Source organism: Hermetia illucens, chromosome 1 (genome assembly GCF_905115235.1).
Source record: "Hermetia illucens chromosome 1, iHerIll2.2.curated.20191125, whole genome shotgun sequence".
Lineage (NCBI taxonomy): Eukaryota > Metazoa > Arthropoda > Insecta > Diptera > Stratiomyidae > Hermetia > Hermetia illucens.
In genome coordinates this window covers 211,706,441-211,730,679 of record NC_051849.1, presented here as the reverse complement: position 1 = coordinate 211,730,679, position 24,239 = coordinate 211,706,441, and the positions used below count along the sequence as shown (strand labels likewise).

Here is a 24,239-nt window from a genome sequence, read left to right as displayed (position 1 = left end):
AATTCAATATTACAGAATGATGTAGTTGCTTTTATTTATCACTCGAATATCTGCGTGCATATATAGAGCTAAAGACTCTTCGATGTATCTGAAATTTCAACAAACTAAAATTTTTGGTTTTAAACGAGTAGTAGCGATGAGTAGGTTTGTACTGAAGGGGGTAAAATATATATTTACGTTTAAAACCAAAAAGTGGATGCGGAAGGACCCCCAGCATCCTCAACAAAAAAATTCACTTCGGCCGAGTCTAGGTTTGAACTTAGGACGGATTTCACTTCAATATAACTCGCACTCATGTCGTGTTTCCGATTATATATAAATGGAGCGATAACCATCTGTCGGCACTTTCGGTCACGCTGCTCCCAGGGCAGAGGTAACGCAGCGCTTGATGAGTTGCCTGAAAGCTATTCCTTATCTATTAATTTTAGGCTGGACTAAAAGTAGCAGACGAAAATCTAATCTCTTTAACAAGAGAATATTTACTGTGGAAATAATACAAAAGAAATCGTTTCCTTGAAATTTATAAAGCCTCTAACCCGGCTTAATATAAGCGGAAGAGACAATACCAATAATTGTAAATCAGTGCACAATTAAACCATGATCGCATACAAACTACTGGATTGAAGCTAACAATTAAATTGTAATCTACGCATGGAATCAATCGACGACAAAGCAACGATGTAATCCTATATATTTTACAAACTGTGTAATTCCTTTTCACCTTGCCAACATTCGTCTAGCAGAAGTTTGCTTTGAATAATTGCTCTTTGTGCTACAGAAATATCTGAATCCGAGTCATCACAATGGTTGAGCTTCAATAATTCTACATTAATTACGAACGCTTTATAAAATAAATATACGTTTCAACTCACACTTTGTGTTCCGAGAATGTGAATTCGTGAAATTCCTTATCTTTTGAAAAATCCCAATTAACACCTACAATCCTTTTGAGAACATGCACGACTTTACCGTACTTTCTGTTGTATTTTGAACACAAAGAGTTTCGAGAGAACTCAACATTTTTATCCTGAAACAGTTTATTGACATGCAATCAAAGTGCAATTTTAAAAGTACTTTTTATCTGGTTCTGACATTTTAATTAGAATATATTATTGTTCTTTTTTTTCGGGGAAGCCGGAACTTGGTAACTTAGTAGAGATTGGTTCATAACATTTAATTTATAAATCCTTAGTGAATTAAGTTTTTAATTTTCAGGATAAGTGTCTTACTTTTTGAATAATCACATTTTCTATCTGGCTCAAACTAGCTCAAAGTGCTTTTTTTACGGATTGGGAGTCCTAAGTCCGCATCGACTTGATGTCGGATCGGACCAAATGGAGAGCAACTTTCTCCCACTCTTGATGGTTCACGGACTGCTCTTTTTAGATTTAACACCCAAGTTTCCAAAATTAAAAGAGGGACGAAGACGGCTACGGTTTCTTACCAGGGCAGCGGCAACTCTTCAGACGCTGCCTCACGCGCTCCCTTTTATAATTCGCAAAACACGACAAGGGTGCGAATTATATTCCACGTAAATCCGCCTACAGTTCAGACCAAAAGCTTGGCCGGAGCTAAACAATCTCTTTTCCTTTAGAGATTGGGAAGTCCTAAGTCATCTGCGAGCCGCTTCGGTCACGCTGCCCCCAGGGCAGGGGTGAGGCATCGTCTGAAGAGTTGCCTCTGCCCTGGTAAAAAACCGTAGCCGTCTTCGTCCCTCTTTTAATTTAGCTCAAAGTGATTAAGCACGTACGGTGCATTTCTATCTTATTCGTTATATGTAGGAACACTTGTAAGATCAACTAGATGTCGGCCAGTAGTTTATCTGCTCCAGAATGTTCTACCCGTTGCGATGTTAGCTCGTTACTTAGTTGGCGATAGATTCATCGGCCTTTATTAATAGTGATATATTGGCAAGAGTCTAATCAACACGCCCATAGATATCTTGCCCATATGTCGAGTACTTCTTCCTTCAATTAAGTGACTCAAAAACTCCTAGTAAAGCATTGTAGTCATTAACTGGCCGTCCTCCAATCCGAAGGTTCAACAATTTAAAAGGGAATTTCATCTTTCTCTATATCTTTTCAGGGAAATATGAATTTCTTGCACACTTTTTTCATCAGTGTCTAACAAAAATTTGTATTATCGAATGAAATTTATATTCCGATGACAAGGAAAAACTATTTTTTTTTAAAAATTTTATGGAACACAAAATCTTATTAAGATCGATTCTCTGTCTGTCTGTCCGTCCGTCTGGCTGTCTCTCATAGACGCTTTTCACAGAACCGGTTGCTCCTATTGACACAAAATTCAGTAGAAAGGTTACAATTATGAGCGTTCAGGCTTGGGGTGAATGGCACTGCTGTACGTTAAACTTAAGGGGAGTGCCCATACATGCAAAAGAAGGGTGCAGCATTTTTTTTTTACCGAATATAGTCATGGTTGGTACCAGGGACCTCGAAAATTTCTAATCGAAGCAAGTATTAGTTTTGACACTAGTTGCAAAGAGAAGGGGTGCGGGGTCCGAAAAGAGTTAATTATTGCAAGCACCCATTCTCAGAAACTACTGAATCAAAAATTCGGAAAGAAAACTGTGGTGGTTCATATACATGTTATCCAGCCCTCAAAATACCCTACGTTACGATACCTACGCAAATAAAATTAACAATAGTATATTATTTTGTCTCGAAAATTTTGCCGCCAACATTTAATAGGAAGCATGATATGGCTTGGTGGAGTTACTTACTATTATTAACAAAGTTAGAGTAAGTAGTATCAGTGACCGCTGCGAGGATCCCAATTAGCGCTGTGGTGCGCCGTTTTGATGCTACAAACTCCTAAGACCGTGACTGCTGTTATGAGAGCAAGGAGGCAGCGTCTAGCCGGCTCGGATCTTCAGACACAGCCCGTAGTATTCACGAAGGAAAGCACCTTTCCCACCCTGCAGCTAGAAATCTCTCTGAAGTCCCCAACAAAGTTAGGATACTCTCTAAGAGATAAAATGTCAGTATCACATCGAACTGAATATTGAACTATGAATAAATGGAACCATCATATACCCAAATCTTCTAACATAAAAAATCAACCCAACCTTTAATATTTAGTGCACCGAGTTGTCAGCTTGTTGGTAATTTTTAACCGTAGTTAGTTAGGTTAGTTTACTGGGAACAGCCGCAGCTCCTAGCACTCAGGCCATTATACTATCCCCGTTAATCGCTTATTCAATGGCTTTAGCGAATCTGAAAACATTCTCCACAGGCAGAGAGTGAAGAAAATCTTACCAAGGTGTCTTCGTCTGACATCTGAGGAGGCCATGCAGCTGGTGCAGGGCCTATACTCCTATACGTAGCCGAAACCACCACCCCAATCTTTCCCATATGGTAGTTTAAGGAGCAGTGTCAAGTTAAAGCCCGTTTAGGGTTTTCATGTCCCACTTCTTTAGGGGGAACAAAAATGCCGCTCTGGTGACCCCAGGTTCTTCCACAAGGGTTTTCACCCTTCAGAATAGACTTGGCAGTGGATGGATGGATTCCAAAAGCTGGATCTGGCCCCACCATTGTGGATTCAGACCCTCGACGAGCCAGCCTGTCAGCTTCCTCATTACAAGCGCTGTTTGAGTGCCCCGGCACCCACATCAGGAGTGTTTCGTTCAGTCGGCCAAGTTTCAGCAGACAATTCCACACCAACTGGTTTGATATGTCGTTGCTGTTTCATCATCATCAACGGCGCAACAACCGGTATTCGGTCTAGGCCTGCCTTAATAAAGAACTCCAGACATCCCGGTTTTGCGCCACACCAATTCGATATTCCTAAAAGCTGTCTGGCGTCCTGGCCTACGCCACGCGCCATCTGAGGCAGGGTCTGCCTCGTCTTCTTTTTCTACCATAGATATTGCCCTTATAGACTTTCCGGGTGGGATCATCCTCATCCATACGGATTAAGTGACCCGCCCACCGTAACCTATTGAGCCGGATTTTATCCACAACCGGACGGTCATTGTATCGCTCATAGATTTCGTCATTGTGTAGGCTACGGAATCGTCCATCCTCATGTAGGGGGCCAAAAATTCTTCGGAGGATTCTTCTCTCGAACGCGGCCAAGAGTTTGCAATTTTTCTTGCTAAGAACCCAAGTTTCCGAGGAATACATGAGGACTGGCAAGATCATAGTCTTGTACAGTAAGAGCTTTGACCCTATGGTGAGACGTTTCGAGCGGAACAGTTTTTGTAACCTGAAATAGGCTCTGTTGGCTGACAACAACCGTGCGCGGATTTCATCATCATAGCTGTTATCGGTTGTGATTTTCGACCCTAGATAGGAGAAATTGTCAACGGTCTCAAAGTTGTATTCTCCTATCTCCATTGTTTTCGTTTGGCCAGTGTGATTCGTTGTTGTTCGTTCTTTTGGTTTTGGCGCTGACGTTGCCACCATGTACTTCGTCTTGCTTTCATTTATGTGCAGCTCGAGATCTCGCACCGCCTGCTCGATCTGGATGATGGTAGACTGTACGTCTCGGGTTGTTCTTCCCATAATATCAATACCATCAGGGTAGGCCAGTAGTTGGGTGGACTTGAAGAGGATGGTGCCTCTCGAATTTACGTCTGCATCGCGAATCACTTTCTCCAGGGCCAGGTTAAAGAGGACACATGATAGGGTATCCCCTTGTATTAGGCCGTTGTTGATGTTGAATGGTCTCGAAAGTGATACTGCTGCTTTTATCTGGCCCTTCACATTGGTCAGGGTCAGCCCTTTCAGTTTTATCAATTGCGTCAGGGTACCGAATTCTCTCATGGCCGTGTACAGTTTTGCCCTCGCTATGCTGTCCTAGGTGACTTTAAAGTCGATGAAAAGATGATGCAACTGATGGTCATATTCCAACAGTTTTTCCATCGCTTGCCGCAGAGAGAAAATCTGATCTGTTGCTGATTTGCCTGAAGTGAAGCCTCTTTAGTATGGACCAACGATGTTCTCGGCATATGGGGCTATCCGGCCTAGCAAGATAGCGGAGAATATCTTATAGATGGTACTCATCAACGTGATACCTCTATAATTTCTGCACTGCGTGATATCTCCCTTGTTATATATGAGACAGATAATGCCTCGTTGCCAATCGTCAGGCATTGATTCGCTGTCCCATACTTTGAGCATTGTTTCGTTGTGGTGCATTATGTTAGGATGTGGCGGTAGGTATCCCAGTTTGTGTTTTTAATTGTTTTCGGCAGATTTTCAATATATAAGTTATATATTGAGAATAGCACCGGTTTGTGATCCGATGAGAGGTCGCCCAACACGTTGATTGTGATATGGTTGTTGAAGTTCTTTGCTAGTGCCACATCGATTATGGTGCTGGTTGTGCAGGCACTATAGTGTGTTGGTTCATCTGGTGCCTGAAGAGTTATATACTCTGTTTCCGTTTAGGAAGGTGAGCAGCTCCCTTCCCGCTTTATTGTTCCGTGTCGCTCCCCAGTCGCAATGACGCGCGTTGAAATCCCCGGTGGGAAAGGTAGGTTGGTCCCCGCTGAACAGTAGTTGAAGGTCCCTCGGGAAACTGCCTTCTGTTGGTTTTATATCTGCAGATCGTGTCCTTGCCTCGATGATTGTTGGTTCCATTCCTGCAATGGGTGGTGGTGATTCCAGACGGTGGTGTTCGACGTTCATTTTGATGATGACTGTGGTTCGTCCTCCACGGCCGGTAAGTCAGGCGTTTCTATAGATGTCGAAGTTTCGGATTTTGAATGGGGCTTTTGGCTTGAGGAAAGTTTCTTGAATGAGTAGAATGTCTACTTCTGCCTCACAAAGGAATTCTTTCAGTTCTCCCATTTTTCCTTTGACGGACTTTGCATTCCACGAGAGGATATTCAGTTTAAGTACTTTCCACGGTGGTTCCTTATTGAGTGAGCTAAGACGATCTGTGAATTATATAAATTTTGAATCATTTTGGTCATCATTGACTTCATCATATTTTGGATCTGTGATTGCATGTTGCTCAGCACTTGTTTCATTTCTAAAGGTTTAGGGTTCGCTGTGGAAGAGAGAGTTTTTGTTGATGTTGATGTATTTTTCCCAGCCGTCTTGTTTTTTGGTTAGGTTACCTGTGGGGAAGGGTTAGTTTTTGTTATTTGGGCGAAGGTTTTTTTATATTTTTTGAGTTTTTCGGACATCTACTGTAGCTTGCTGGATGTTCTCCCTTGCAGTTGATGCAGGTAGCTTTCTGTTTCTGTTTTTTCTCGCATTTTGTGTAGTGATGCGATCCTTCGCATTTCACCCATCGTGCTTCAGCGTAGCAGTTGTTCGCTGAATGCCCAAACTGCTGACAGTTGTAGCACTGCGACTGGCTTGTCCGCGGATTTTGTGACTCGATTTGCACTATTAGGTAGCAAATCGATTCCACATTGTAAATGCCTGTATAATTTTTCGGCATTAGGACTGTTAAAAGTCTGGAGGGTCCGTTCTTCATCTTGATGAAAAAACAGTCTATTGGGTAAAAATCCTGTTCTTCAAGGTCTTCTTTCAGATCTTCGGGTGCTATCCCCTCAAGTCTCCGTTAGATAACGTTGAAGTTCTTCTCCTCCAGGAGGAGGTAAGTATGGAGCTGTATTTCTTGTTCTCTAAAGAACTGTCAATTTACGGTGGTCACTTGGCTGCTCTGGTGTAATCCTCACGCCGGTATGAAATTGAACTTCCTCTTTCTGACTTCGTGGACGGACCTCCGGCCCTTTTATACCCCGCGGAACATTCCAGAAAGTCATGCAAAAACTGGCTAATTGTCATTACTACGATTTACTTACTTTTATTTTACTTGGGTTAGAAAGGAGTAGATACCCACTTCATGGACCAGAACCCTTCTTCGTCATGACACTCAGGGAAGGGTAGGAGCAGTTTAGGAATTATACAGTCCAGAGGGTGTGAACCAGAAAAATGACTAACACTAAACAAAGGAATAATAGACTTAAAAGTTGGAAAAATTCTAAAATTCTGTCCATCATAGAACAGATCAATTTACTAGAGTCTGGCCTGATAAGAGGGGGGTGGAAAGGGAGATTCTCCCGGGCCCGGAGTTTTCGATGGAGCCCGCAGAACAAATTTCCATGCAGAAAGGGATAACAAGGGAGCCCGAATAATTTTCACCGTGAACCCATATCATTTCCATCCAGGGCCCATTTTTCTCTATGGTCCTGACTATAGTTATGATAGCCAAGGGTAGAAAAGGGTACAGTAGTTCTTCAGAATGAAGTGCAAACTCACTTAATTTGTTCACTCGCCGATGCAGTTATGAATTACTTATTATATTTATTTTTTCAGATCACGAACAACCTTCATCCACCACACCCTCCTTTACATCATTCACAGTCAACAGTCTTCCTTCAGGATCTCAACTAAAAGTTAAGCCCAATAAAAACGGTCAATTTGAGTGCCCCATTTGTGAGCGAACCTACACCAGGCGGCCGAACCTCTTCAAGCACCAAGTAACCCATCGACCCTCGTCCCTCTGGAATCACAAATGCGGGGACTGCAATAAGCTTTTCGATCATATCTACGATCTTCGCCGTCATCTGAAAACCAAGGCATGTTCCGGTAACAATAAAGTCGATGGAGCTGATGATAACGACCAGAAGCCGCCACAGACGCCTCAGCAACTATTTTTCATCTGTACGATTTGCGGTAAACAACTGAAAACACTGCAACGCTTGAAGCAACACAGTATTTCGCATACGGGCAAGAAGCCATATGTTTGCGAATCGTGCGGAAAATCTTTCGTAAATGTTTACAATTTATATCAACATCACATTACACACTCGGACGTGCGGCGCTACAAATGCGATCTTTGCGAGAAGGTCTTCAAACGACGGGGCGGCCTCAATCAACATAAACGTGCGTATCATTTCAAAATTAAGCCCCACGAGTGTCCTACGTGTAAACACCGCTATGCACTCAAAGGTGATATGATAAGGTGCAAGCATTCATTGTTAAGACAATAGCTACATAGATAGTTGTGTAAACACGCTTGAATTAAAAACCATTTTTATAAAACATATTGAACTTTTTATATTTAATTGGCGAAGGGGTTACATCATTAGAGGCTGTTTGGAAAAATATATTATTATCATTAATATGTCGCGATGGCTAATAAAAAGATGAGTACTCCGTTAATGGCTTTTATAATATTCATTTAAATGTCGGAAGCGAAAAATATAAGACAACTAGATGTTTTGAACACGAAAATAAGGCTGAAGACAACTCCCTTTGAGGTAACCATATATGTTACTTTATGAATAACATAAACCGTCTCTTGCCAAACTAATGTGATCTGGGGTGGTTGGTATTTTCAAAATTCGCATAAAAAAGAAAATAATAATAATAATAATGGTATACAACTCCCGGTCCCAAGCCCGGTTGTGAAAGGGGGAGGGATGGATAGCTTCAGTCTGAATGGTTGTACGCCACCGCAGAGTCTCAGGGAGTAGGTGAGGAAAGTGCAGGAACCTTATAGTCTTGCAGATTACTCACTGAGCAAGCTATCCCCCTATCCCACCTAGCAGGTAGGGATAAAATGAACCACCAAAAATGAGAAGAAGAAAAAGAAATTTGAGGTCCGGTACGGATAGCCGGCGGGAGTCGTCTGACTTAGGGACTGGGTCGGCCTCTCGTAGTGGACAGCACGGCGTCCAAACCGCAAGTTGTGGGGTGGTTCGACGTCTAGGCGCCACGGCGACCAGGAGCGTTGGTCCGCTTGATGCAGCTGTTTCGCCACAATCTGTGGCGACCACTTCAGCAGGTTCGCGTAGGCAGTAGATGAAGTGGACTGAAGAAATGAACCTCTTCATCATCCACTCCTACTACGAAATAATGGCGGGGGCGGGTACAACCTGTTACCGCCCCTTGTTGCACCAGAGATTCGTCGAACGTACCACTTTATAACTCGCAGCGACACGATCCCGGCCATCATCAGGGAGCGTGTTCGACTTGAGGTCACCGCGGAAACTGGTGACCGAGAGCCGATGGGGGCAGATGCGACAACACCACACCGCACTGCACACAATAGTTTCAGTACTCGCCGAAGCACTTTTCTCCATCGCCCAGCTCAAATCTCTACTGAAGTTCGGGACGAATTCCAAAGAGCGTGTATAGAATTCTTGGAAATGGATCCCTTGCATGGACCAGGAATTCCCAAGCTCTATGCATCTTCAGCAACTTCGAGAATTTTATCTCAAATCAATGATGAGATTGCATCTCGACTGTGTGCTGATATGTCGCTGCACCACAATCACTTGTGTATTGTGGTGCAGTCGCTGGAACTCACTAAGGCAGGACATTGCTAGAGTGATTCGGATCAACACTGGCAATGCCAGGAGACGGATGAGAAATAAAGTGCAGAGGGTTTACCGGAAACACTAGTGAAACACCCGTAATTGAAATTCTGGACACACTAAAGCAGAAATTTTCTGTCATATGCAGTCGGTTACGACGGTATGGTGAAAGTCAAGCCAGACGTGTCCAAAATGCAATATACGCGAAGAACCAGCGGAGCTTTTTCAGACCTCTCAACGGATCCCAACAGAGTGTCCAGACAGTGCAGTTTTCGGTAACGGAAGCAAAAGAATACTGGGGTGAACTTTGCCTGTTATGCCATGCCAATACGCCTGACGTGAATTTTGCGGATGTTATCGAAGACGAAGTTCGACTAGCTATAAACAGCTCGAAGAACTGAAGGAACCAAGGTTTGGATTTTCTGGTATAAGAAATTTACCAGCGTACACAGTCAGCTAGCATACAGCATAAACCAGGTTATGAGTCGGCCGGAGGAATTTCTAATCTTTCTCACTGCGGGGATTACCTACCTTATCCCTAAGAAGGACACGGTACAGGACCCCGCAGACACAAGACCGAATACTTACTTACAAACCCTCTACAAATTCATAAAGTCCGTTATTAGTGGAAGGGTCAAATCGCACCTCGAGACTAACAACATTCTGTCCGAGGAGGGGTTGCAAAGAGCAATTCATTATCGACTCGGTAGTTGTAGGACAAGAAACTAGAGGCCAAAGAAACCTCTTTAGTTGCTATATCGATTATGCCAAGGCTTTCAATAGCGTCCCTCATGCCTGGCTAATCGATGTCTTACATCTATATCGCATCGACCCGAGACTAATAAAGTTTTTGGTGACAGTCATGGAAGGGTGGCATACCACCTTATCAGTGCGTACATCTGAGGGTGCTAATACCTCAGAGCCCATCCGTATACGGATCGTCATCTTCCAGGGGGATTCGTTGTGTCCCCTTTAGTTTTGTATGGCACTGAACCCCCTTTCATGGCTACTGAATGAAGCTAGAGGGAATGGTTTTTCAATAAAGTATGACCTACGTGCTAAGTGCGAACTGACACACTTGATGTACTTAGATAACATCAAGCTGTATGCCAGTACTGACGACCATCTTAGAAGTCTGTTGCGAATAATAAACAAAATATTCGGATGGAGTTTGGATTAGACAGGTGTCGAATCTAAGCCATCCGCAATGATCATTACGAACCGCATGCCGGACGTAGCATAGATGACCTCCACATCGAAGCTATGACCGAGACAGACTTCTACAAGTACCTAGGAACTCTGCAAGGAACCCATTCTCGAGTTGGTGATCTGACGGATGCTCTGTTGTCCGAATTCCTGCGACGTGTAAAGCTGGTACTGAAATCGCATCTCTCGGGGAAGAATAAAATAAGCGCATTGAATATGTACGCTATTCCTCCACAGGCTTATGCATCGAGAATATTGCCGTGGACGAAGACCGATCTGGAGAACGCCCAGCGGCGGATACGGACAACTTTGTCCAAATCCCGAATGCATCATCCAAACTCTGCAGTGGAGCGGATGAACTTGCCTCGTCACATCGAAGGTAGAGGCGTGGTTGACGTGGCGGCACAACATCATCGCTAAGTCGACTCGCTGCGCGTTTATTTTTACAGCAAAAAGCAAGCGAGTCCCTTGCATGCGGCTGTCTATAAGGCAGACTGTGGGCTGATTCTACTTAACTTGAAGGATCAGTCTTTCAATCCTCTGAGTGGGATGAAGTCGGACCAAGAGCGGATCGATGAATGGAAGTCGAAGGCAATGCACGGTAAATACGTGAATTGTCTCTGGCAGCCATTTGTCGAACAGATTGCTCCGTGCTGGGAAGCTCTTTGCTGAGACGGAGGGGTTCATGTGTGCCATTAAGGACGGGGTGGTCGCCACTCGAGCTTATAAAAATCTCATCATAAAAGAACGGGTGGAGAACGACGAGTGCAGAATTTGTGTTTCGACGTTAAAGACGTTGGACAATCTCATTTCTGACTACACTGTTATGGCACCGGTTCAATACATCACCAAGTATAATGCTGTATCTAAGCTTATCCATCAAAACCTTGCATACAAGCATGGGCTGATCACGGGGACATGTCCGGTTTACCGATATGAGCCGCAAGCTGAACTTGACAGTTTTGCTTGCAGCATGTATGGGGACCGACGAGTTCTAACTGATCGCCATATTCCACATAACAAGTCTGACGTACGGTTAGTTGACAAGACGGGTCGCTCCGCGTATATCATTGATGTTGCTATCTCTCATAACAGCAACATCGAATGGAAATACGTTGAGAAGAACGTGAACAATGAGCCATTGGCTCGAGAAATCAAAGAAATTTGGCGTCTCGAGCTGGTGGTTGTAATTCCCATATTATTGTCAGCTACATGTATTGTACCAAAATCCTTCACGGCTTCTCTTGATGTCCTGGGACTCTCACACAGTCTGATTCAAACCATGCAGAAGTACACCATTCTGCATACGTGCTCGATGTTGCAGGAAGTTCTCGACAGATTCTCCCATTGACCTACCACCGGCCACTAGCACCAGCGACCCTTTAGTTTTTAAGTAGGTAGGATCGTCCGAGCTTAACTGCTTGGCACTTAGTGCTAGTATTGAGTAAAGTCCGGCATCTGCCGAGATTGTGACAGCTCGGAAATAATGGTATACATCTGCATGGTTTGGAGTAGACTGTGTAAGAGACCCAAGACGGCTTCCCTTGATAGCCGTGAGGGATTCAGGTATAGGTATTGTTCAAACCATGCAGAAGTACACCATTCTGTATACGTGCTCTATGTTGCAGGGAGTTCTTGACGGATTATCCCACTAACCTATCACCGAACAATACCACCAGTGCCCCTTTATCTTTAAAGTAGGTAGGATCGCCCAAGTCGGAATGCTAGTATTAGCTATAATCCGGCATCTTCCGAGATAGTGGCAAATCCGAAGACGTAAAATCATTAACCATATTTAGACCATATCATACGAATAGAATAGAATGGGATACAGTGGAAAAATCCAATGAATATGATAGATTTGATTTAGTCAGGGTTGTAAGGAGAAAATCCAGGCCGGGGGTGACAATGTTGCAGTCCGGATCGATAATACGAGTGAGAGTTTTTGAATACTTTAGCGCTTATTTGCAAAACTTGCGCGTCTCTGAGCTCGTTGTACCGACGTCACCTTCATCTTCCTCTGACCCTCTACCGTCTGAAAGAGTAGGGAGCGGTTCCTAGGATAATCCCTCAGTATCCATAAGAGATAGTTTGGCACATAGAAAGTATTGCCTAGTGTACTTAGAATGTCTTTCCATCTTATGGAATTAAAGGCATTTCGGATGTCAAGCATTACGAGGAGCACCACCCGTCGAGTTCAGCGTGTGTGTGTGCCTCCACCTCCAAAACGCATCACCTGTGGATTTCTCTGCTCTAAAGCCAAACTGCCGTGGGGATAAGTCTTTGGGAACGCATAACGCTTCAGCAAGTCTACTTGTCACGAGCTTTTCGGACAGTTTCAAGCATACAACATACAATGCTGATCAGGACGAGTTTCTCTCAAAAATATACTCTTTTCAGGTCTGGCCGATTTGGAGCACCAGTTTGTGTACCTCTGCCGGGATACGGGGAAAAAAAGAAAAACAGGCAGGCAGACAGGCTGTGCGGAGTTGCCAAATCTTCCATCAGGTGCGTCCCTTTGTGCGGATATGGGAATACTCGGCTGATGCCTATGAACTCCGCCATGCTATTAACACAGTATGCTGGTCCCAAGCCCAGGTAAAGGAGGAGCGTTTGAGGCAACGTACTCTGTACTATCCTCAGTAAAACAAAAATAAAATGCTGAGATCAGGGAAAGAGATAAATAGAGTATAGTTGGAGTTATTCTACTATGCTAAATCCTACCTGATCTCTCTTGGTGACAGGCCCCGCGACAGGTCGACCAAGAAAATGCATACAATGTCGTTACAAACATAATGATCGGATTGAGTCACAAGCCTCGGGGAAATGTTAAGCGTCCACCTCAGTCGACGCGGCAGGACGGGCCGCGGTCCTGTCGAGAAATGGGCAAGGGTTCTTGACGCATGGACGGCGTCAGGACGTAAGCAAGTTAGTCCGCACACAACGAACAAAACAAATACGTGTCTGCACGCTAAATGTTGGTACCCTAACTGGAAAGACGGAGGAACTCGCAAGAGCCCTTCGGAAAAGGTGCATTGACATCTGCGCTCTGCAAGAAACCCGATGGTCTGGTGCCAAAAGCTGCGACATTGAACGCGAACGCGGTAAAAATGGCTACAAACTTCTCTATTTTGGTAACCCACACACTCAATATGGTGTTGGCATTGCCATCTCAGAGGGTTTCCGTGATGCCATTAAAGAAGTCGAACGATTTGATGATCGGCTGATGAAGCTCACCATTATATTACGTTATATCAGCTGATCGTATATTCACTTCTTCACCGCGTATGCACCACAGACAGGTCGACCTGATGCCGAGAAAGATGCCTTCTGGCAACTTCTCGATGAAAAGACTTGTCACGTGCCTGCTGACGATTACATAATCATTGCCGGCGACCTTAATGGTCATGTGGGTGAAAAGGCAGACGGTAACAGGTGCCATGGGGGAAAGGGGTTCGGAGCGCGCAATGAAGGTGACGAGCGTATAATCGATTTTGCGGACACCCATGACCTTGTACTTATGAATACATGGTTCATCAAACGATTGTCTCATCTTCCCACATTTTATAGTGGGAACAATAAAACGCAAATCGACTATATTCTCATAAGACGCCAACATTTTACCACTGTCACTGATTGCAAAGTCGTTCCCTATGAGACCATCGCACCTCAACATCGGCCGTTGATTGCCGTCCTGTGAATTAGCGTGAGGAACGCACTGACCCGCCGCGCATTAAATGGTGGCGATTTAGTGAGAAGAAAGAAGAAACGGTCTCACTCATACGATTGTCAACCATTACGAATGTGGAAGAATCATTGAACCAAATGAAAGACACGATCCACAAAGCGGCCTTTGCAACCCTCGGGGTCACCAAGCCGGGTAAGCGGTACATCAACCGAGATACTTGGCTTTGGAATGATGATGTTGAAATGAAGGTCCGTGAAAAGAAACGCCTCTACCACAAATTTCTCGACGATAAAACGCCTGCTAATTGGCAAATTTATAAGAATGCCAACCGGGAAGAAAGAAAGAAAGCGGTCGCTGTCACCCGAGCGAACCATTTCAAAAATCTTTACGATAAACTGGACACTGGGGATGGCGAGAGAGATCTGTATCGACTTGCTAAAAGCCGTGATGAACACACAGGATATCGAACACTTCTGTTGCGTTAATGACAAGAACGGTACTTTGCTTACCAACCGTCGACCCGCAACGGATAGATGGCGAGAATACTTCGAGCAGATTTCAACTGAACAATTTGCTCATCCTCCACTTCCACAATCATTGCCGACATTTGGAGCAGTTCCACCAGTCAGCGCAACTGAAGTCAAGGAGGCAATAAAAGAAATAAAATCGGGGAAAGCAACAGGACCTGACGACATCGCATCTGAGCTCTGGAAAGCGAAGAGCTGGGACCCAACACTGTGGCCCTACACACTGCTTTATGCAAATGATGTTTTCCTAGCATCTGATAGCAAAAATGATCTCGAGCAACTTGTTCAAAAATGGAATGATCGCCTCATGCAACACGGTCTCAGATTGAATTTAAACAAAACTGAATTTTTGACGACCGATCCCCATGAAACAGGCACAATCACTGTCAGCGGCAGTGATCTGCCCAGAACTGAGCGATTTAAATACCTCGGGTCAACGCTATCAGCCAATGGAGAACTGCGTTATGAAATTGCTTCACGCATTAACGCAACCTGGATGAAGTGGCGTTCCACAACTGGTGCTGTTTGTGATCGACGTATCAACGAACGTCTCAAATTTAAAATTTACCGCAATGTCGTCCGTCCAGTCGCTCTCTATGGTTCTGAGTGTTGGCCGACTATAAAAGCCAATGAACGACGTCTTGCGGTAATGGAGACGAAGATTTTGCGAGAGAGTTGTCTTCGCTGGTATAGTCACGTAATTCGCGCTAATGAGAATTCACTTGCCAAGATTGGTCTGAACATTGAAGTCGATGGTAAACGACCAAAAATCCGACCGAAACACCGTTGACTTGATCCGCTGGATGCGGATTTAAAAACCTCACGATTGCACCTAGATCAGACTTTTGATAGAACCAAATGGCGAAACCGATCACGACCAGCCGACCTCGCTCGTGAAGGGGATAAAGGCTGAAGAAAAAGAAGAAATGAAAATAGCTATACGAAGTCTTCCTCAATGAAAATGAATTCCCCGAAAAAATCCTTTCTTCAGGAAAGAGTTTGAATAAAAACACACTTTCAAATTACTTTCAGTTATCCTTTATTATATACACTCTGTCAAATGTTTTTATTACAATATTTACAACATTTCTAAGTTCTAAACGTATCTTCAAGGAAACTATCTCCTTATTTCCCTAAATATTTGCATCTATTATTAACTCCCTTGAACGTGTTAATTGACGTATTTTTTTTTTTTAATTTATGTGGATGATAGGATAGCGTGATGTGAGAGGATTACATAAAGAAGCCAAATAGGCAACGTCATTTAGCCTTGAGCGAATTCATCTTTTTTATAATAATTTCTAAGTTGCTTTGATCCATTAAGAATATCAAATACTTTGGTTGAAAATGTACTACAAAAGAATTGTATCTATTTCAATTGGAACTAGAATAAAAGAGAGACATTTTTGTTTCTCTACAAAGAAATTGGAACCCGATTGGCAAACCACCAATCTTTGGGGAAACCTAGGTTCTTAGTCAAATTATCATTGCCCTAACTGCAGTTTTTCTCAATTTAATTCTGTTTTAATATCAACTTTAATTACTGATACAAACATAGACTTTCCAATAAACTGAATGGCACACAAAATTACATTGCTGTTGACTATTTCGGTAAAACAATTTTGTCAGTGAACATTAGAATACAAATTTCAAAAACGAATCCGTAAACACATGTTAAAAGATATTCAAATAAATCTTAAAGTCTAGAATAATAAAACCATTTTACTTAGACATTATTACAGAGTCAAATACATTTTTAGTATGTAAAAATACATCAGGGTTTTAATCTACCGTCATATTAATCTATTGCATTATATTACGAGTATCTAATCTAATTCTGTTGAAATATTGCAGCTCTCTGTTGAAATTGTGCACGCCGCATGACTTTCTCCTCTTCGGCACGTCTGCGTTCGTCCTGTTCCTGTCGAATCTCATCGTGGAACTTATTTGAGCGAAGTTGTTGTTCGATTTTTGCTTCAAAGAAATTTTTCGCTCCGCCCACACCCACTTCGTCAACATTGATTTCAGTGAGACGCGCCAATTGGCTCAGTCCTGAGTCAGAATCCAATTCGCCAGCTTGAGCTTTACGGTAGATGAGCAAAAATTCCCGGAAGGATATTCTTCCATCGTGATCTTCATCGACTTCGGCTATCATTGCCTTCAAGCCCAAATGAGTTTGGGGGGCACCCAATTTTTCCATCATAACCTTGAGTTCGGTCAGGTCCAAGAAACCATCGTGACCACTGTCATATCTGAAAGATGAAGAAAAGATATGTTAGTGATTAAAGATCAATTGTGATGGGCAATTAATTTTAAGCTGGTAATTTATTTCAAAGAGTTGGAACCCAGTAAGCTGTAAAGAATCTGTATAATAGGGGAGGGAGGGGGGTGATCAAACAAGTTGATTATTGCCAAAAACCATCCTCTTCTGCACCAGCATCCAGCTATCTTGTAAAGTCTCAAGGATCTAACCATTGTATTACTCCAGTGGGAGTAGCTGGGGTAAAATCACCAAAGGCTCATCGGCACGAGGAACTAAACTAAAATCACGATTCGGTTTTGAGTTGACAGTGACTCCCTATTTTATTGAGCAAAAATCTTAAGGATCGCAATTTCTGTCAGTTAAATTTTTCTCCCCCTCCAGAGGCGGATGAAGGTGACGAGCAAGGGCTCTCCTAACTGAAAATCCGATTAGTAGAGCTCTGAAGAGTGACCCTTGGGAAACCTTGGGAAGGGGGTGATTAGTACTTTCACACACTTGAAATACTATTCTGATTTCTTGAGTGGTCCTCTCCTCACTGACTTCTAAGGGCCACAAGTTTATCCTAACCCCATAGTCCTCCGCAACTAGCTGTATTCGGAAAAGATGCTTGAAGGAGCAGCGTTTGATCGGTGAAGGATCCCAGCGCAGGCAAATTGTTTAAATCTGGTTCAGGGCGATGGTTAAGTTGCAATGCATCAATGAGGTTATATCAAAAAATTTCTCGAATGAGAATTCGCCTGGGGTCAAGCTCAGCAACGTGATATCTCTATAATATACTGCGTTATATCCCCCTTTTTAAGGTTTTAGAATCGATTCGATGTCTCTCTGTCAGTCTGTCTATCTGCCACACCCGATTTATTCGGAAACGGCTAGACCGATTGTCAGAAAAATTGGTGAGAGCATGTGGTCTGCTGTTCCCTTTACACACAGTAAGTGGCGCCACTTTGTGTTAAGTGTAAGAGAGGACTTCCCATACATTTGAATGGAAGGTGCATAATTTGCAGAATGTAGGCATGTGGGCTATCAAATCAAAGGGCTCAAGTAGTAGTTTTCGAAACTGATCCTATGTTGAATATCGGGTGAAACGTGAGAGAGTGAAGACTCGAAGTATGACCCTCAAAAAGTATAACAAGTCTCGTTCTCAGAATCTATCCAACCGAAAAATCACAGTTATGTATCTAACCGAAATCTAGGCCTCAAAATATATCCCGTTCCGATATCTGCACAAACAAAGGTAATAATAGTATATTAGCATATTTTAGAAATTTAGCCGAAAACCCCCCTTAAGTTTACGCATAAACGGGGCCTAAAAACAAGACAAATTGTACCAACTGGTCCTCCAGGTTGGGGGTTGCGTAGGACTGTAAAGCCTACATGGAAAACAACTTGTTACGAACCCACAATAGGAGCCTCGGACTGAACGGATTACACAACGACGAACCCGGTAACGACAAAGGAATAACGATTTGCGCATTTTCTCATAGAACGTGCGCACCCTGTACAGAGATAAAGCAGCTAGCCGATATCCTGTTCCAATATAGAGCTGATGTAACAGCATTGCAGGAGATCCGTTGGAAAGAGACCGGTTTCCTGAGGAAGAGTCACTACACCATATATTATAGTGACCATCCAGTAAAACCATGTGCTCGGAGTAGGTTTCTTGGTCAGCCAAAAAATGAAACCTGCTGTTATCGGCTTTGAAAACATAAGCGAACGGCACTCTGCGCTTGCGAAGCAAATTTAGAAATATGAGCCTCATTAACGTTCATGCCCCTACAGAGGAGGCTGCAGAGTCGGAGAAGGATACCTTCTACGAGGCAGTAGAACGAACCCTCGAAGCCAGATGTCCCACATATGATATCAAAACCATACTTGGGGATTTAAACAGCCAAGTAGAGACGGAACCCGTATAAGGCGATACGTTGGACCCATAGCTTACACCAAAATACAATAATAGTAATAATAATAAATAATGGACTGCGGATCATTCAATTAGCAGTGTCACATGCATTGCTTGTTGGAAGTACCGGGTTTGCGCGGAAATCGGTCTACAAGCAAACGTGGACCTCTCCAGACGGGACCACTTTCAACCAAATTGACCACGTGTTGATCGAACGTCGCCACCTCTCAGCCTTGATGAATGCCAGAACATTTAGAGGGACCAATATAGACTCGGATCACTATTTCGTTGGCATGGTGCTCCGCGCTCGAATAACAACACCACCCAGAATCTCCTCTGACAATCAGGTGAGAGTTGAGTTGAAAGAAGTCATCCACAACACAGCCCTCCGTAACACCTATAAGAGGAAAATGGATGCTGCAATAACCGCAGACAACAAAGATCCTGGAAATGAAGCAGCAACAAGTGATCTTCACAATCAGCTGGAGAACGTTATCATAAATACAGCCACAAACATACTTGGCCCCAGACGCAAAAAGAGTTGGAACGACGCGTTTCCCAGATTTTACACTTCATCGTGGGTACCAATCCATGCCCTGGGACCTATACTATCTTTTGACCAGCCAGGTCGGACGCAGAACATCAAAAGGCGGGTACATAAACGTGGATTCCGAGTCACCTCGACCAGCAGACGATACCTACTTAGGACCCGGTTAAAATCAGTCAAAGACAAAAAAGAATGTACGGAAAAAAACGGCATTCACAAGATCTCCTGCCCAGATTGCAACAAGATTTATGTAGGGCAAACAAAACGACTTGGCCACACCAGCCTGTTAGAACACTTAAAGGAGGCCGAATCCGCTAAAAACAAAAATAACCCATACATGAGGTCCGCGGTTGCCAGACATATAATAGAGCAGCGACACCATATGTCGTTGGACAACGCTAATATCTTGAAAGAGGCGAACGACGTTAGGAGATTAGATTCCTACGAGAGTCTCCACATCTCGACAATTCCCCCTGAGAAAAGGCTAAACCCAGGCATGGGCAACAACTTTTCCACCTTGGTGGAACTTTTAGCAAGGACTAGGAGAAGAATAGAAGCCTAATTAAGATATTATAAAACCCAAATGGTGAGAATTTTTTTCAGAAGATAATAACACTGAAAAAGGGGACAGTTGGTCCTCGGAATACGTATTTAGATAATTGGACACTTTTAGCCAATAAAAACGGAAAAATATCTTCCAAGGCAATCTTTCATTTTAAAAGATTCATTCCAAAGGAATTTTGCAAAAATAGGACACATCCGGTTCTCAGCACGGTATTTGCATTCCACGAAGGTGATATTGCACTTTCATATGTGCCTAACAAAAATAAAGTAGTCATTTTTTTTTATCAACTATGCATCATACCTGTGCTTTAGACGATAGCAGTGCAAAGCTGAAACCATTGGGTATTTCGGATTATAATGACAATAAATCGGGCGTAGATACCATGGATCAGATTATAGGCACATATACCTGTAAGATGCCAACCAAGCGATAGCCACTAGCAATGTTTTTTAACATGATAGACGTATCTGCATTGGCTGCATTTATCATTTATGATGAGATAACTCCGACCAAACAAACTGACAACCGGCGTTCATTCCTGCACGTATTAATTAAGCAATTAGCCACGCCCAACATGGAAATTTGTTCTAATAACCATAACGTAGTCAAACACCGTACAATACCCAATGGGATGGAAGCTTTTGGTGTAATTGTAACTCAAATTCCAGCACAGGGCTTTCGCAAAAATTAAATAGACCATCCTGTCACATCTGGCGTAAACTAAACAACGAAAGACTAGGGCTCGGTGTAACAACTGCAGGAAACCCCTATGCCTTGCATATTCGCAGCAACTATATAGGTGTAATGAATGTACTTAATATAGGTAAAATTCAACAGTATTTTTTTCGCCAAAAAGTACTGATTTATTAACACACGAAATTCCTTTTTATCCATTTTCTTCAAACTAACAAAAGTTGCTTCATTCAAAATGCTCCATCACACAAACTAATAGTCCCACAGCTGTCAAGTTTGTACACGTGTCTTTTGAGGGTATGGTTAACCAAGAATCATAGAAACATGAAAAAGTATGTTTTTAAGGTTCTACCCATTTATTCAACAAACACCGAGAAGGTCGAGAGAAAGAGTGTCTGAAAGAGTCGGATGGCGTCGAATTTATATCCTTGCCGATCCATATAGTGACGTTACTTTGTTGAGCATATCAGTTGTTGAAAGGCGTTGCCATGTTGGTGCTGTCATGTCATTACCATGTCGCTACACTGCTCCCTCCTGAGTAGTTTTGACGGTTAACGGCTGGAAAACTACGTATCGAATATTACTTGCCTCTCACTCGCTGGTTTCGCTCTTGGTCCTGCATACGTTTTGTGAGCCAAACTTATTGGTCGTTGGGCTGCTTCCGTTGGATCAGATGTTACTTCGAAATAGGCAGGTTTTAGTCGCTCGACGCTGATATTTGTTGCTTTGCCCTGAATTTCCATTTTAAAAACGTTGTCGGAAAGTCTTTCTAACACCTTATATGGTCCTTCGTATGGATGCTCTAGCGGCTTCTTCACTCGATCAATCCGCACGAACACGTGTGAGCATGTAGAAAGATCCTTGTGGACGAACACCTTCCTTCTATCATGTCGAGAGATTGGCGTTGCACGAACTTGCGTCATATGGTGACGAAATTTCTCAACGAAAAATTTCGGATCGGGAGGCATTTCCTCGTCAAGAAAGAACTCTCCAGGAATGCGAATCGTTGCCCCATAGACTAGCTCAGCAGCTGTTGCGCCAATATCCTCCTTAACGCTTGTACGAAGACCGAGCAAAACCGTTGGCAAAACTTCGACCCATTCACGGTTGTTGTGGCACATAATAGCTGCTTTCATCGATCGGTGCCATCGCTCGATCAATCCGTTAGAAGCAGGATGGTATGCAGTGGTTCGGATCTTTTTGCAACCCACTAAATGCGCCAGCGACTGGAAGATCAAGGATTCGAACTGGGATCCTTGGTCCGATGTTAATATAGTAGGTGCTCCAAATCGTGAAATCCAGTTGGTGTAGAATGCATCTGCGATAACATCTGCCGTAATTGATCGTATCGGAACCGCTTCAGGCCATCTCGTAAATCTATCGATCATAGCCAATACATACGAGTGACCTTGTGATTGCGTTAGCGGTCCGACAATATCGATATGTACGTGACTGAATCTCGTGTCCGGCATATCGATTTGGCCATGCGATGGTTTTGCATGTCGTCCAATCTTACTTCGTTGACACGCTAGACATATTCGTGCCCACTCGAGAATGTCCTTAGACATACTAGGCCAGACATATTTTCGGCAAATCAGCTTCTTCGTGACGCGTCCGCTTGGATGAGATAGTCAGTGAGTAATCTCAAATATTCTCCTCCTGAGAAGTATTGGGATATACGGTCGTATTTGGGAAGTTGACACGTCGCAGTACAACATTGTATCCTTGTCGTCAACTCGCAACTTTTTCAAATCCAAGGTCGTTTCAGAACGTAGTAGATGTTGGAGTTCCTCATCGTTTCGTTGCGCTGTAGCTAATTCTTCGGGCGTTATGGCAACCGACAATGTAACAGCACTAATTCGGGACAAGGCGTCTGCTGTAACGTTTTCCTCGCCAGTGACGTATATGATATTAGCCGAGAATTGGCCGATATAGTCCAGTTGCCTTAATTGCCGTGGACTAGCTTTATCGGCTTTCTGTCGGAAGGCAAACGTTATCGGCTTATGATCGGTTTTGATTAATAACGGACGACCTTCGACCATGTAGCGAAAAAACTTGACTGCACTGTAGATTGCTTGGAGTTCTCGATCGTAAGTGCTGTACCTACGTTGTGTATCGGAGAACTTCCTCGAAAAGAACCCGAGCGGGTTCCAAACATCGTTGTTCCACTGTTCGAGAACTGCTCCCATAGCCGTGTCCGATGCGTCTGATTTGATGGCCAATGGTGCATTCTCAATGGGATGTCGTAGTAACGCAGCGTTGGCAATTTGCTGTTTGTACTTTTCAAATGAGACATCTGCTCGTGGATTCCATTCGATTTTGCGTTTATCCCATTTCCTTGCACCAATGAGATACTCGTGGAGAGGTGCTTGAATTTCGGCTGCATTCTGCAACGATTTTCTATAGAAATTAACAGCTCCTAGAAATCGTCGCAAATCGGCAATTGTTGACGGTTTTCCGAAATTCAAAATGGTTTCCACTCGTCCTGGAAGGGGCTTGATGCCATTTTCGCTCACCAAATATCCTAAATATTCGGCAGAAGCTGCATTTATCAACATTGATGGATAATCCGTATTCACGGAGTCGATTAAATATCGTTAATAAGTGCTTCCGCTGGAAAGTTTGTGCGGCATTACGTAGACCGAACGTCATTACTCGGAACTCAAAAAGCCCAAAAGGAGTAATGACAGCTGTTTTGGGAATGTCCTCGGGTGCTACAGGAATCTGGTAGTATGCTCTCGTCAGATCAATCGTGGAAAATACCTTGCATCCACTCAGTTTGTGCGCAAAGTCACTAATGTGAGCGATGGGGTACTTATCTGGGACGATGATAGCGTTCAAACGCCGATAATCTCCACATGGTCTCCATTGTCCGTTTTTCTTCCGTACCAAGTGTAACGGGCTCGCCAATGGGCTACTCGATGGTTGGCAAACTCCCTGTTGTAGCATGTAGTCAAATTCGGCCTTTGCTTCGCGCAGTTTTTCGGGCGTTAATCGTCTGGGTCGGTCAAAAACAGGCGGTCCTTTAGTCAGGATATAGTGGTAGATATCATGAGCCATCACTTTCGCTCCGTCAGATGGAATTGTGATGTCGACAAAATCTCTCAGAATGTCATGATAATTTTCGCTAGACTTCAGCGTTGTCATACCACAAGTTATGGTGCCGGTGAGCTTTGCGATGCAGGATAAGTTGGTCTTTTCGTCGATTATCTTCCTCCTGCGTAGGTCCACTAATAAGCCATAATGGTGCAGCAAATCGACACCGATTATTGGTTGGCGAACATCCGCTAAAACGAACCTCCAGGTAAACGGTCGTCGTAAGCCGAGGTCGAGCGTTATGATGCGATGTCCATATGTTTTGATCGGTGTATTGTTGGCGGCATAAAGCTGAAATTGCATTGGCGTGTGCTGATTTTTGTCTTTAGGCAAAACTGAAATATCAGCACCGGTATCCACCAGTAAATGTATGCCGCTTTTCCGATCGAGTACTAATAATCGGCTGGGTTTACTGTGAGAGGGGTCGTCCTCGAGCGCCGAAATTCGGGA

General features: G+C 43.5%; 2 protein-coding genes across 2 annotated transcripts in view; one reads left to right on the top strand and one right to left on the bottom strand.

The window, feature by feature from the left end:
* Positions 1-8,147, top strand: part of LOC119652199 (zinc finger protein 34) — a 30,409-nt gene extending 22,262 nt beyond the window's left edge. Inside the window, exon 4 of the mRNA XM_038056144.1 lies at positions 7,299-8,147. Within this exon, the coding sequence (XP_037912072.1) occupies positions 7,299-7,975 (677 nt within the window). The 3' untranslated portion in view covers positions 7,976-8,147. The remainder of the gene's footprint in view (positions 1-7,298) is intronic.
* Positions 8,148-15,747: 7,600 nt separating this feature from the next.
* The window catches only part of LOC119659852 (EF-hand domain-containing protein D2 homolog), a 112,181-nt gene continuing 103,689 nt past the window's right edge, over positions 15,748-24,239 (bottom strand). The window contains exon 2 of the mRNA XM_038068159.1: positions 15,748-16,977. Coding sequence (XP_037924087.1) covers positions 16,557-16,977 — 421 coding nt within the window. The 3' untranslated portion in view covers positions 15,748-16,556. The remainder of the gene's footprint in view (positions 16,978-24,239) is intronic.